This window comes from Balaenoptera physalus (assembly GCF_965194825.1).
Source record: "Balaenoptera physalus genome assembly, chromosome: 1".
Taxonomy (NCBI): Eukaryota; Metazoa; Chordata; class Mammalia; order Artiodactyla; family Balaenopteridae; genus Balaenoptera; species Balaenoptera physalus.
This window is the reverse complement of record NC_138882.1, coordinates 5,224,777-5,240,573: the sequence shown is the minus strand read 5'-3', so window position 1 is coordinate 5,240,573 and position 15,797 is coordinate 5,224,777. Positions and strand designations below refer to the sequence as shown.

At 42.6% G+C, this 15,797-nt stretch overlaps 1 protein-coding gene across 13 annotated transcripts in view; it reads left to right on the top strand.

The window, feature by feature from the left end:
- The window catches only part of NEK7 (NIMA related kinase 7), a 145,718-nt gene that overhangs the window by 61,792 nt on the left and 68,129 nt on the right, over nucleotides 1-15,797 (top strand). For 10 of the 13 annotated variants that reach the window (XR_014253617.1, XM_082425758.1, XM_082425748.1 and 7 more), the window contains one exon: nucleotides 8,189-8,329. The exons of the other annotated variants lie outside the window; for them this stretch is intronic. Coding sequence is in view for 9 of the 10 variants with exons in the window: in XM_082425758.1 (XP_082281884.1) it covers nucleotides 8,189-8,329 (141 nt within the window). In the remaining variant the exon portion in view is untranslated. The remainder of the gene's footprint in view (nucleotides 1-8,188; nucleotides 8,330-15,797) is intronic. 13 annotated transcript variants of the gene reach the window in all.

Sequence of the window (15,797 nt, the reverse complement as noted above, 5' to 3'; positions counted from 1 at the left end):
TATTGAACATCTGTATGCTTCACTTTTCTTATCAATAAATTAGAGGAATCATAGTTTTTACCTCCTATGAGCTATGGAGCTTCTAGTATTGTGCTTGGCACGTAGAAAGAACCCCGATGATGGGGATGAGGATGAGGGTGACGATGACGACGCTCTGCCGGTGATGCTCTTGGAGCACAGGTTTCTCTGCCAGTGGTTGGTTCTGTGTCGTCTTATATCCTGTATTACATTTTTATTACCTGCCTTCTGCCCACACTGCTGCTTCGTTAGCCTTGTTTATTATCCCGGTCAGTGGCATCACTATCCATCGAGGTGCTCAAGCCCCAGGTCCATGATTTATCCTTGATTTCTCTCTGCCCCTCTCTCCTCATACTCATTTCCTCAGCAGCTCCTTTGCCTCCACCTCAAGATCATATCCTGATTCCGTCTGCTGTTTGCACCTCCCTGTAGCAGTCAGGTCGGGTCCACTTCCTCCTGTCCAGCCTCCCTGCTTCCACTCTTGCTTTACTCGTCCTCCTCTCCATTCCTTCCCCACCTGCGTCGTGAGCTGTCCCTGTAAAATGTGTGTTAGCTCGCAGTACCGTGCTTCCCTGCTGGAGACCCACGTCCCTCCCTGGTGCTGTCAGAGTGCCGTGCGGTTTTGTCATGCTCACCTCCAACCTTGTTCCTCACCCCATCGCCCTTGTTCTCCATCCTCCAGCCAGCATTCCTTCAACACACCCAGCTCATTCTTTCCTTGAGACATGTTCTCCAGGTTTTCTTTCTGCCCTTTTTTTTCCTTTGGGTCTTTTAATCTCACCATAAACGTCACCTTCTCACCAAGGTCATCCCAGAATTACCCACTCTAAAATAACCATCCACTCATTTTCCATCATATCACTCTATTTTATTTCTCTGCATAGTGCTTAAATATTAGATACTATTATGTATTTGCTTATTGTCTTTTTATTGTTTTGGATTATGTATTTGTTTAATCTCCCTCCTCTATTAATAACTGAGGAATAAATGAATACATTGTAGAAAACCTCTCCCCTCTACTTGTGTCTGTCTCTGTTTCTCTCAGGGAAAGGCTTTTGCTTGCCATATTTAATTTTACCAGGTATGGCTGGTGGTGCTCATGGGGCAGATGGGAGTGTCTTCGTCATTATCCTACTCATGAAATGCTGGGGAAGGTCATCAGTACTTCTGGTTACATAATTTGGATATAGTGATTATGCTGGGTAGTATAACTAATGATGATTAAATGATACAAATACTGGGGTCTTATAAATGTTTAACTAGATAATTGGTTGTATTTGATCACTCATTTTTCTTATGCTGTAGTGAATTCTCTCCTTTGTTTGATAAAAAGCCAGTTATAATGATTAATGGCATATTGTTCCAACTGATGTAAATCTCAGACACTTAGTGTCTTTAGGAATAGGTTACTTTTGAAATAGTTAAAGAAATTTTAGGGAGATCATTTTTCAAATGGGAAGAAGCGTGACTAATTAGACTCTGCTGGCACATGTGGTGTTTTGTTTTTGTTTTTAATATGTGTTTTTTTTTTTTATTTCTGGTGAGGTTTGTAGAAAATAATGTATAACAGCTTTATGTTAGATATTGTCAAAAGGATGTTCTAGTTTGTGTAGTTTGGAGGTGAGTAATATCTCTTTAAAGATCATACATGGCATGAGCTTTATTGCCAAATAAAATTGAAGGGCATTTTGAAGTTTTGTAACTTTTAAATTTTTGAGAAATGTAATAATGTTAACATAAATATAATTTATTAGATTACGTAATTGGTAATATGAAAATCACCAGTAAGAGGTGAATTTGCAGTAACAGTGAAAACCATATTAATGATGTTAAATATTGCAATTAATACTGGCTTGTATATTAGATCATTGATAACAATACCTCTAGGAATTATCAGGACATAATTTTCTCTCTGGGGAGTCTGTTGAGTCCATGCTGTGACACTTCTAATTTCCCCAGAGAGAGTTATCACCATAATGGTACCCCGAATTATCTTATTGCTCATTAAATGTTCTTGCCTTCAAATTTAAAGGAAATTAAATTAATTTAGTCATGGGAAATTATTAATCGTTTAACGAGGTTGCACCTGTGATAGTATGAGCCTGTGGCACAGCAGAAGGAATTTTATTTTAAAATGAAAAGTATTTATGTGAAGGAAGCAGTTAACAGACTGACACGTAGAAGTTAATCCCAATTAGTTAGTAAGATCTGGCGGTATGTAATTAAAGTGCATTCAGATCAACAAGAGATTTCATTAATGAGAATGCAGAACACTTTAGGTATTATAAAAAGCTTCCTTCGCTCTAGAGTTTGATTTTTTTTAGTTGTCATATGTGATTTTGAGTATTTAATGTTTCTGAGATTTTAGGATTCTTTTGTAGTATAACTTGCAGATTCACATATTTCAAGAGACTAAACATAATTTACCACAAAAATGTAATGCAGATGCTTCCAACATCTGTTTTAATTGTGTCCTTTATTTAAGGAGTTGTGGGTGTCTTATAGTTAGTAATTAAGAAATAAAATAACAATAAAAACAAACAATAAAACAATAACAATATCAAAACAACATGTAGGCTTACAGTTATGTTATTCATGTTAATTAGTTATATTTTGAGACTTATTCCAAAAATGAATCTGTTTGAAAATTCTTGTATGGGGTATGTAGTCTTTATTTAGTAATTTTAGAAGCTACCCTGTGCTGAATCAGTCACACCCTTTCTCAGTTTGTTTTGTCATGAAGAGCTTGCAGCTTCAAACTTGTAGGGTTTATGGGCTTTCAAGCAGTTATTGTCTTCACTTTGCCTGCGACTTTAAACTTTACTGTGAGCATGTTCCACCCCGATAGCTGAATTGCCGCCACATGTGCTTTTGTTTATTGCATGCTCCCCCACAACAATTAGGAGGCCTTCGGGCAGAATAATTTTAGTTGGCTCTAGTGTATGGCACCAAGGAGCCTTACACCCGAGGGGTCAGGCTGTGTTCATTCATGAATCAGGAAGACAGTCCACGTGATAACTGGGGTGTCCTGGTTGGAAGGCAGAGCCCAAGGCAGGGCGGTACTCAGAGACCCTAGTAAGGATGCGGCAGGTATATGGGAAGCCTAGCTGTAGATACAGACAAACTCCAGTTTCAGCCAGAGGAAGAGGACCAAAGAAGAAAATTGAGGTCAAGACTAAAGAATTTCAGTCTTGAAAACCTGAGGACATGCAGGAGGCTGTACAAATCCAGAGCCTGTGGGGAGAGAGGGTCGGTGGCAGGCTGTTAGCGCTGGCACCCCTGGGGGAGGGGGCGTAGGTGACTGTGAGCGCGTGCGTGAGCTGGGCTCTGTCCCAGGGGACACTCACGCACAGTTCTTTGTGGGGGTTCACCCCTGTGCTAGAGAAGTGGGAAACAAGGTTTGGGTAGCTGGCCCAGCTGAGAAAGATACTGGGCGTTAGAACTGGGGTTTCGAGCCCAGGCCTTGCTCACTGACTCCAGAACCTGTGCCGTTTCTGTGGGGCTTTCTGGGAACTCAGTGGATTCTTCTGTACCACCTGGCCCAGCTGAGAAAGATACTGGGTGTTAGAACTGGGGTTTCAAGCCCAGGCCTTGCTCACTGACTCCAGAACCTGTGCCGTTTCTGTGGGGCTTTCTGGGAACTCAGTGGATTCTTCTGTACCACCTGGCCCAGGTCCGGCCTCAGAGCACAGGTTCAGGGCTTGTTGTACTGCCCTCAGAGGGCAGTGAATTCGCACTAAGCTCCCCCATCCTGCTGGGGGTGCAAGGGGAGCCTCTGTCTCACCTGTCGGGAAGCTGTCACTGGCAGAGACAGCGTCCACTCGCAGGTCTGGAGCTTCCCCGCTCCCCATGGAGCTTGCCCCTCAGACCTGCTGGGAGCTTCTCCCTGGTTACAGTCATGCGGATGCACTTAGAACTTTTATATTCATTAAGTTCTTTCAGCTACATTCACTTATTTAGTAAATATTTATTGTCTGTTTCATGTTGAGCTGCCTTCATGGCATCTGGACACAAAGATAAAACTTAGTTTCTGTCTTTGAGAAACTCTGTGTTCGGAGGGAGAAATATATACGTGTAAACAAATAATTAAAATCCAGTGAGATCCGGAACCTAGCTCAGTGCCTGAGTTTGCACAGCTGTTTGGAGAGTTGGCTGCTGTCCGTTGCTGTGCAGGCCCAGGGGCAGGAGCAAGTAAGGCCTCCTGGTGAGCTGAGGACGGTTCCTGAGAAGGGCTGGCAAGTCAGTCTCCAAGATGAGCTGTGGCTGGCCAGGTGCGAGGAGCGTGGTTGCTCAGAAGGCCTGGGACCCACAGACGCCTTGCACGGAGGGGCCAGAGCTCTAGGCGCGTTCGGGGACAAACGGTGTGGTTGGTGGGGAGGCCCAGGGCGGGTGCAAGGTGACTGAGAGAGCCCCTGTCGTAGGTGAGGCGTCAGTGTGTTACGGAAGAAACAGAGTAGCTTTTTACTTTCATAAAAGTTGAAAATCCTTTAAATGACTCACATCAAATCCAAAAGCCATTTTTGTGCGGCTCAGACAAATACCCTGGTCATTAAGGGACTGCAGAGACTGAGACCCAGTTCATGCACCAGAATGAGAGCACGGAAAGGCAATTTAAGTGATTTTATTTGGTTTACATTTTATACTGATTTGAATCTCATTATTTTGCTGGGTTATTTTATTCCCATTATGACTCAAATGCTAAGCTAAAGAATATGGGGAATTGGACATCGTCCATAAAAGAGAATATAGCTCTTTCCTAAAAATAGTTCTTTACTTGCGTGGGCACTGATTTGATACCATCTTTTTTATTTTAAGCACCTCATACAGTGCTGCTATGGGCATAACTCATCAAAATGAAGTGTGGCATTGAATACAGTATCAGAGAATCATTACCAAAGTACATGTATTACCTGCCTGGCGATCTCTTAAAGGAGACCTCATCCTACACAGGCTTATTTTTATACAAATTGCAGCGTGGCACAGAGACGGGGGTTAGTCGGAGATGTGCAGCTATGCTCCTTCTCATGTCAGCTCTGCACGTCTACACTGGGTGACAGGACATGGGAGCAGATGAGACAAGCTGTCACTCACCCGCACTGCCCTTTGAAGAAAGGCCATGGGGGGAAAAGGTGCCGCAAATGGGCTGTGAAGTTTACATACACTGCCCACTGTTAAACAGATTACGTCTAATGAAGTGTCTAATGCTCAGGCCATATCAACTTAATCCTTGGTGGCAGTTCATCCCTCAACTGCCAAAAAACACCGCCCTCTGGCCCTCTCTCGCCCGCTCTGGCCGCCAAGCACAGGGAGGTGCCCAGCCTTAATAAACCGAGACAGTGTGTGATCTGACATGCAAATGTAGGTCATTGCATATGTAAATGTGTGATTACAAACCTGCATGCCAAGACACATTAGTGAGACTTTGCTCTCAGCATGCGGTTGTCACACTGCCTTAGCAGTTCACGCTAATATTTGTCAGTTCTTGTGCAGACGGAAGATGGAATTCCCAGTCAGGTTGAAAGTATATGGATTGCGTGATACTGTTCCTAATGATGAAGCTGTATTTCCCTGTTGAGATTGACAGGTTTTCATGGCGAGAAGGAGTGGTCTGTACATTTCGGGGAGAGGAAGAAAACCTATTTCTCAGATGTTGCAGACTATCCTAGTGTGTAAATTAAAAAATAAAAAAAAAGATGTTTTAGAAAAGCCTGGACAATTTAAAAAGTCTCTCCTCGTTAAATGAAACAAAGTTAAGGAAACTAAAAAAGTTGCTAATATCCACTGAATATATCTGAGAAGTGAGGCTTTGTAAGTTTCCTTTGTTAAGTAGGTGTCACAGTGACACTTCATTATAAATTCATCTCAATGACCACAAAAAGAAATCTTATATATGAACAGAGTGGCAAGTCGTCTCCCTTTATTTTATAATTTTATTTTTATTTTTATTTTTATTTTCATTTTTGACATACATGTTTCTAGTCCCAGTTTTGTTTTTTCATCAAAAGGCCTGAAATTGAAAATTGAACTTGAAAATACTGTGGATCATCATGTAGGGTCCCATAATGTTGTATCACATTGTAGGTGACTTTGTTTAGTAACCTGGCAGTATAGCAAAGCCTATACTTGGGAATTGGGGATTGGGAATCAGCTAGACATAGATTTGGTTTGATAACATCTGCCTTATAGGATTGTCATGAGAATTGAATTAGATGGCATATGAAGTACTAATTTATAGGACCTGTTAAGTTGTAGGTACCAAAACAGAACCTTTTATTATTGTAGTAATGTTACTATTGTTACTCTAACAATTATTTATGGTTTTATATTTATATAATGAATTTGCGAAATTTGTATTCTGATTATTTTGCATGTCTTAAAGGAAGAGTGGTATTTTTCTTGACAATATTTTGGACTTTCCGAAGAAAGAAAAGCAATGCACAAGAGTAGAAACTATTGCTACCTTTTTTCTCTTTTTGAGAAACATTGCATTTGAATGACAGTGAAACTTGAGCAGAATTTTAGAGTTTTTGCTAGCATGATAGATGTAGTAAAATGAACAAGGTAACATGAATTAGGGGTTAATGTAATGCCCATATGTCAAAATAGCCTTTTACGTTAAGTCATGGGGTCATCAGCCTTAACTAAGGTTTGTTTGAGGGACTAAGAGTTCAAATTACTTTAGTGGGTTTAGGAACCAGTGCACCCTTTGCTTGCATTAATAGGTATTTCATGTTCAGTCTTACTAGAGGGTGCCCGGTCAGGCCCCACAAGAATGTCATGTTTACTCCGAGTCGGCTCAGAGTAGAGTAGGTCCAGAAGGATGTGAGCAGAGTGGTAAAAGGCCAAGAAGAGTGTACTTATCAGTAATCCAGGAATCTGGGAGAGGCCCATGTGTGTTTAGCCAAAAAAGAGAAGATAAAAGGGCCTATGATGGCCAAACTATTGTTATATTTTTATAGGTAGATTGCTACGGATAGATTATGAGTGTCACGAGGAGCTTAAAAGGCAGTATTCCTTGGATATGTGTGGTAACCTCAGCAGCAGACAGTGTTGGATCCTAGTGGGTGTTCAGTTCAGGTCTGTCCTATGACTGGTTGAACGAATGAATGAGTCTGTAAACAATGAACGAAAGAACTAGGACAGTGGATAAAACATATAAGGAGCTGGGATTTGCCTCCAAATGGGGACGGCTGTGGTGCTGCCTCCCAGCACCTATAATTCTTTCTCAGCACCGTTGAGAGCCCCGTCCCTGTACCTGTGTAAGCTCTTTCAGAGCAGAAGCATTTCTGATGCACCTCTGTTTCCCTAGCAGCTAGTACAGTGCCTGATGCGTAGTAAGTACTAAGAAGTGTTAGTTTCAAAAAGAAATGACATTTTCCACAAACAACAAAAAAATATTGTTTAAAAATGTAATTATGTACTAAGTGACAGAGGCCAATCTGAAAGACTACATACTGTATGGTTCTAACTATGTGACATTCTGGTAAAAGCAAAACTATGGGTACCGTAAAAAGTCAGTGGCTGCTGGGGGTTAGTGGGGAGGGAGGGATGAATAGGCAGAGTATAGAGGATTTTTAGGGCAGTGAAAGTATACTATATGATACTGCAATTATGGATACATGTCATTATACATTTGCCCAAACCCATAGAATGTACGACACCCAGAGTGAACCCTAACGTAAACCACGGGCTTTGGGTGATAATGATGTGTCAGTGCAGGTTCATCAGTTGTAACGAAAGTCCCACTCTGGGGGGGGGTGTTGGTAACGGGGAAAGCAGTGCACGTGTGGGAGCAGGGGGCGCATGGGGGACCTCTGCACCTTCCTCTGAATAGTGCTGTGAACCCAAAACTGCTTTTACAAAATTACGTCTTTTTAAAAAAACCTTAATGATGAGGTGGTAAACTCACTGCCACTGGAATTGTTCTTGGTAGAACTTAAATGATTGTCATGAAGTTTAGAAGATTTTCATACATTAGTTGGCAGGTTGGACTAAGTGGATTTATATGTATATGTGTGTATTTTAATATAATATGAATAGTTCGATAAATACTTGTCGAGTGAATGGCTGTCTGCAGGTTTACCGTAGAAATCACCTACTTATGTGAAGACAGTCAATGATTGTGTGTATATTGTGTGATTGAAAACTTTTCTGACTTTTTTAATTACAGAAGGCCTTACGACCGGATATGGGCTATAACACATTAGCCAACTTCCGAATAGAAAAGAAAATCGGTCGCGGGCAATTTAGTGAAGTTTATAGAGCAGCCTGTCTCCTGGATGGAGTACCAGTAGCTTTAAAAAAAGTGCAGGTAAGATGACTTTAATTATATAAATCCATGTAAAATTATACTCTGTGAAGAATAAATAGAGAAAAGTACGTCCTGAATGATTGGGTCATGACAATCTTAAGTTGAGAACGATGGGAAAGAATAAAAATTGTACTGTAAACACTTGCATTAAGTGCAAAACCTGGTGGAAATCATTTTTTAGTTTTAATATCACTTTTAAAATTCAGCTGGTTTTGTTCACCCAGATTCAGTAATGACTAGAATGATCTTAGAAAAGCTTTCACAGCTCTAGGTTTTTAGAGGCAGGTTTGAGTTGTCACCATGGCTCCTAACTGGACGTGTGGCTACATGTTGTATCCTGAGCTGCAGGCGCTGCAGAAGGAAACCAGGCTCACAGAATGCACTGCCTAGTAAAGTCGGTAAACGGCAGGCAAGGTTAGGGGGAGGTTTTCGTTAATGTAGAGAGCCATACTGGCAATAAATGAAAGAAAACTGAAGTGAACTTTATTTACTGGAGAATAAAAAAAAAAAGTGAAATAGGTAAACTTAGAGGATTGATGTCCTATGTAAAATCCACACGTTGTATTGGTATCATTCTAGCATCAGCTCTGCTCTCCAGTCCTGACTCTGTCTGGGTTCCTCAGGTCCGTGGACCTGCCCCAGCTCACCTGGCCAGGCCCTGCCCCAGCCCGAGCCCAGGAAGGGTCACTGCCCTGACGGGTCTACTCGCCTCTGGTCTCGAAAGCACTTGCCTTTCTGCCCCAGCGTGTGTTTGACATCGTACAGTTTTACGTCCCTTTTTCAGGGAAGGTCATTGTTGTTCACACCTGCCTGTAGGCTTCCCATTTTACTCTGCAGCCCTGGCGTCTTTTCTGTGTCGAGACCAGCAAAACCCCAGTGTCCTCTTATTATTATTATTATTTTTTTAATTTCGTATGGGATCAGTATACTTGCAACAGCTATTGCAGAGGTGAACAGTTTTCACTCATTTTTAAGGAAATAGTAAATATTTATGAAAGATTTTATGGGGCATATGTTAGATATAAAGAATAGGACAGATGCTCTCATATCCACCACTCACCTTTGACACACTTCTGCCACTCCCTTCCTTCAGAGGTCACCATGTCCTGAATTTGTGTGTATTGTTCCTTTGCTTTTCTTTAGAGTTTTCTCCAAATCTGTATACATTTCTGAATAAATCTGTTGTTTGCTTTTGCATTTTTGAACTTACGTAAATGTCGTCACATGTTGGTGTGTGTGGCTATGCTTTATTCTTTATATATCTAGTATTCAATATGTAGATATGCGTGTGTATGTGTAGTATTACATACTACGTGTGTATACTATCCGGTTCTCGTTACGTGCTACTGGTTGTGTACAGTTGTTTGCTGTTACAAACAGTGCTTCCGTGATGTTCCTGTGTATGTTTCCTGGTGCACACATGCAAGAATCTCCCTTTTGCACGTGCCTGAGGATGGCAGTGATGAGCCCCAGGGCCGCGCACGGTCAGTGCTGCAAGTTTATACCGAGTTCTTCCAGCGGTTGCACCATTGACCTTCGCTCCAGCAGCACGTGAGGGTAGCCGTCTTCTCTCATGTAATCTGCCACTTACAGTAAGAACATAAAATATACAATGCAGATATTAGTGTTTATGACACAGATGACTTTGGGAATGACTATTTCCTAACAACAGAACTCTGATCCATTTTTTTAATGTATTGAATTTCTACTGTGTATCTCTGGGCACTGGGCGGGGGTAAAAAGAAGCTAGCAATTTTATTCCTGCTCACGAAGGGAGAAAGAGTCTATCTAGAGCAGTGAAACGTTAAACCCTGTGGCGTGGACTCCTGGTTCCCCTAGTTCACAGAAAGGAAATGTCAGTATGAGCTGTCGGCGTGGCTGGGATTGGAACGGAAGCCAGGCTGTCGAGGTGAGGCCGGGTCCCGGAGAGCTCTGAAACCAGGAGCGGGACTTTGAGTAGGAGGGAAGTGAGGATTCACCATGGATTCTCTAGGAGGGTAGTAATCTTCACAATTGGTTATTTTCAAGGTAAAAGTACAAGCTGAACACACAGAACGGACTAGAGAGAAGACAGCTGCTGATTTGCCCCAGGTGTCAAGGCGGGGCGGCTGGCTGGCTGGCTGGATGGATGGATATGTGGGTGGATGGATGGGTGGATGGATGGGTAGGGGGGTGGGTGGATGGATGGGTGGATATGTGGGTGGGTGGGTGGATGGATGGATGGATGGATGGGGTGGATGGATGGATGGATGGATGGATGGATAGATATGTGGGTGGGTGGGTGGATGGATGCTTGGATGGATGGATGGATTGATGGGTGGGTGGATGCATGGATAGATGGGTGGGTGGATGGATGGGTGGATGGATGGATGGATATGTGGGTGGATGGATGGGTAGGTGGGTGGGTGGATGGATGGATGGATATGTGGGTGGGTGGGTGAATGCATGGATAGATGGGTATGTGGGTGGACGGATGGATGGATGGATGGATGGATGGATATGTGGGTGGATGGATGGGTAGGTGGGTGGGTGGATGGATGCTTGGATGGATGGAGTGAGAGACCATCCAGGTGGAGTCCCTGTGGCCTTCCTGGCTTCCCTCTGCCCCCTACCCCCCGCCCCCGACCCTGAGTGTGGACAGAGAGACAGCGCTCAATTCTGTCTCTGAGGATTGCGTTTTAAATCACAGAACCTTGTCACTGGAAATACTTAGAAAGAAGGGGAGAAAGAAGGGAAAAGGGAGGGAGGGAGGAAGAACAAAAGCTCTTCCAGGCCTCTTGTAATACCACCTACATCGTTTGTGGTTGCCTGTATCTTTCTTTCCTTTGACTGGAAAATTGCATGGACAGGAGTGGATGCGCACGGTCGTGTTTCCAGTCAGTGCAGGGCAGATGCCCCTCCAGCTGCCCCCACTTCACACCATGGTAAACCCCAGACCGCTGCCTCCCGCTCTGCCGAGTTCAAGTTTGTCCTTTGGGCTTTGCCTTCTTCTGTGCTTCTTAGGGTTGCTATTGGGACATCTTCTACTTCAAATGTAACTCCTTTATACAAGAGAGAAATGATGCTGTAAAGATATTCTTAGCTTCTGTAATTAGGGAACAGTATCTTAAACCTTTGTGAGGAGACATATATTTGCATTTCAGACATGTTATTGATTTCTGTGATGTATTACACTTGCACTGAACAGTAAAGACCAGGGCTCTTCCTTTTTAAAAATCCACCTCTGCAGTTTAGTATGAAAATGTTTTAAACTGTTGTTGACCAGACTTCTTTGCCTGTCTGAAGAATCCTAGCCCCTCTTCAGAAAATTCATAAGGAATCAAACATTGGATTTCCTCATGCAATTTGTTATTTTAAGGCTACTTTACTTGTCTAAAGGGCCATGTCACTCTTTCCAGCTCTTCTAGAATCCTTCCTGGTTGAGTTCGTGTGTTGAAATGTTGCGTTTATAACTCCTTGCTCTGCTCACAAATCTTTGATGAGACTCTTTAGAAGCAGCGTGCAGGCTCCTCAGCGTCGTTCTCCAGGCTCTTCTGTACCTTGTCCTGTGCGTCAGGTTTCACTTCTCTGTGGCCAACGTGCCGGAAACCCTGGTGACTTTCCTGGATGTTTGCCTGTTACCTGTGTGTGGAAAGGAAAGAGTGTGTACTGAATGCACGTTCCTTCTTTGAAATCATAAAGAGGTTGAGAGCCTGCAGTGTATGACAACATTAACCAACCTTCTGGAAAATTTGCCTACATCCCGTCATGATTTGTTTGCCAAAATTAAGATGGTTCTTAACTGATGGAACATTTTTGAAATTCCACATACTGGCTTTGCTGCCCTATCTCCCTGCTTCCCTTCCTGCTGCTCATTCGGTTCACTTCTGCAGTGTTAGCGATCACCTGATGTTCGGTGGTTAGCACGTTAAGGCTTTGAGAATACCAACACGAACGAAATAACGGGGCTCATGGATTCCAGTGGAAGTGCAGCCAAGACACGTCTAAAATAGTGAGAGAGGAACCACAGTGGGCGCAACCTTGAGGAGTCCAGGGTGAGAGGGAGGTTGGGAAAGTCTTCACAGGCATTGGGCTGGGTCTTAGAACCACAGTTCTTTGTGTTGGAAGATTATCAAAGAATTGTTTTGATCTGGTCCACTTAATCTCTGTTTTATTATACTTAGTTCATTGATTAGAGCTGTGTAATTGGAATTGGTAGACGTGATGTTATAGCATGAATTTTGGGTTTTTGTGTCTCAGTTCTTTGACCTTTGTTACCCTGACTTTTTAATAGTAGGTGAAGTAGTTTGATACTTAGTTCATTAATGCTTAATTTGTCTTTTCTTACTCTTAAGTTGTATGCCTAAATAATACTGTTTTACTGTGGGACATCCATTGTCAGTCAGTGACATTTATTAGAGTCACTTTTGTGTAAAGCACTTTTGTATACTTACAAACAAACATAAATAGTGATAATATACAGTATTTGTTCAGATTTACCCTTTTGATCTGGGTGATCTCAAAAAAACTTTCTGAAAGGACAAATATTCTTTGATATTTGTTTTACTTATATTTACTTATATTTGATAATTATTTTAAAGCATTCCTCAAGAAAATCACTTTTTAAAGTATATTAATGAGTATAACTTGCTTTTTTACATGTGTTAATTTTAGATTAAAGATTTTGCATGTTTGCATGGAATTAGACATTAGGATTTGCATGCAATTAGAAATTTGTGGGCAGTAGCTTCTTCCGTAATGCATACAGTGATTTTAATATATTTGTAACACTTTATAGCCATATATTCAGTCTCTTTTTCAGTGTTCACTGTGATTACGGAATTCGTCCTGCAGCTTTTATCAGTTTCATTATTTAATCCCTATAGGCTTCTTTGAAACTTTCAATAGATACTTGAGCAAATGAAAATTAGGAAGCATTTGTAAGAATAATTTATATATTATATATTTTTTAAATTGGAGAATAATTTAGTAATTGATACTAGTTTACTTGTCAAGGAGGCAGAGACTTCATCTTAAAAAATTAAAGCTTCTTAATTTTATTCATTTATACTTTCAATTTTATTTTAGGCATTTTGAGGCATATAAAAATGTAGTAAATTTTTAGCCTTATTGAATGTTTAGAGAATGGGGCATTCTAGTTAACAAACTTTGGGGGTTATAATGAATTAGGATATATACCATAAATAGATTACTAACATTAAAATATTTAACTGATACAGTGGACATCAATGAAATAATTTAGTTATTTGTCCATTTTTTGATGTTTCACAATTTTTTTTTTTAGCATCTTATGGTACCTTAGGGTCGTCATTAAGATAAATGCGAGTTTTGATTATATGAGTTTATCTTAAAATTTTTAAATGAGAAACTCTTCTAGTGGCCAAGCCCGGTGAGTAAATATTGTTCTTTGTGTGAATCTTCCTTCTCCTCGACATCCCCACCGTCCTCCCCATCCTCTCAGTGTGAGCTGCTTCTCTTTCCTTGACTTGGGATGCGGGGACGTCATCTTCACTAGGCTTTCTTCCCCTTAGTCTGTGCCCAGCCATCGTCATTCTCTTCCGTCCTTGAAGCCCTTCCAGATCAATATTTGTTCCATCTTGCCCCTTGTCTGCCAGTCTGCAACACCCCCCTTTTCTTTTTCTTTTTTCTTTTTTATTTATTTATGTATGTATGTATGTATGTATGTATGTATGTATGTATGTATGTATGGCTGTGTTGGGTCTTCGCCTCTGTGTGAGGGCTTTCTCTAGTTGCGGCAAGCGGGGGCCACTCTTCATCGCGGTGCGCGGGCCTCTCACTATTGCGGCCTCTCTTGTTGCGGAAGCACAGGCTCCAGACGCGCAGGCTCAGTAGTTGTGGCTCACGGGCCCAGTTGCTCCGCGGCATGTGGGATCTTCCCAGACCAGGGCTCGAACCCGTGTCCCCTGCATTGGCAGGCGGATTCTCAACCACTGCGCCACCAGGGAAGCCCTCTTTTTTTCTTAAATATGTTTTCAGCCCCTTGCTCTCATTTTCCTCTGTCCCTTCCCTGGCACCATGCTGACTCTGCCGAGACCAGGCGTCCCGGTTGCTCGGCGTGCCCACCCCCCGGCACCCGGTCAGCTCGCAGCACTGTCACAGCCCACCCTGCACTCTGCTTGTCCTGTCTTAACTCTCCGCATCCCCTCTTCATCTCCCCGTCTCATTTCTCTCCCATTCTATCTTTCCACCAAAGCTTGTTCTTTGACCTCATCCTGACCACGGCCCTCTATTCCATATTCTCTAGGCCTCTTATTTAAGGTCTGATTTCAGTTGTTTGCGTCAGTTTCTTGGACCTTTGTCAGCTATTTGAGCAATGCGGATGTCTCCACTTTACAATCTCCCCCATCTTGCTCCCGTCTTGCTAACCCCCCGGGCAGGGTTTCTCTTCACTGGGTATTTCTTCATTTCCCTGTTCACACGTAGCCATTCCACCCCCCCCAGCACAGAAGGGTTCAGGTTATTTCTCGGAGTTTCGCTTACCTTTCTTTGGAAATGCACTCTCTTGTACTCCCTACTTGGATATATTTTAACCACGGTAATGAGAAGAACACAAACCAGCAGGTACATACGATTACAGTGTTGTCAGTGGTGGAAGTTAAAAACTACCACCTACTCTGAAGCCTCAGCCAGGCCCGTATGCCTTCATGCTTAGTGGAAAAGGGCATCTCCTGTGTGACAGTGACAACCTCTGCCATCTGCTGTGCTTTCACGGTTGCACAGCCATCCTAATTCATCTTCCCTTCCTCACCTGCGATCTGGACAAGATCTTTCTCTTCTGTCTTCCGGGAGACTTTTTCAGCTGCTGCCCGTTTCTCCCGCATCCGCCTCTCCTCTCCTGCAGTGTCATCACTTGCCTTTCTTACTGACGTCTCCGTAGTAACTGTTGCTTCAACACCCACAGCTTCTTCAGACTACACTGGCTTGGTTCTCCTGTCTTTCTGGATATCCCTTTTCTTATTTCCTTCAGTGGCATCTCTTTTTCCCACTCCTTTCGGGATATTTCTCACTGGCATGATTTTGGATTGTTTGCTTCTCCTGCACCACCTTCTCCCTGACCCCTGTAGGGTGGCTTCTGAACCTCTGGAAGCCCTGGCTAAGCTTTGCTGAGCTTCAGGCTCTCAGGAAGTCTGAACAAAGGATGAATTTCCTGTGGTACATATTAGAAGCTTTTTAATTTTAAGCAAACAGGGCTGATTGATGCCCTAGGAGTTAGATCACTATATACTAGCCTGTTGAGTTAAAAGGCATCCCCTTGGAAACAAAGGGTTTTTTTTTTTTTAATAATCATGGAAAAATTAAGGACACAGACAGGTATCTAGTTCCATGCCATCATTTGCCAGGGCCTTAAGGAATCCACGAGGAAGAAACTGAGGCCTGTCTTTTGACTTGAAGTTCAGACACGTTGGTGCCTGAAGAGAGGAAGGCTGACGGCCGCGGGATTACAGGC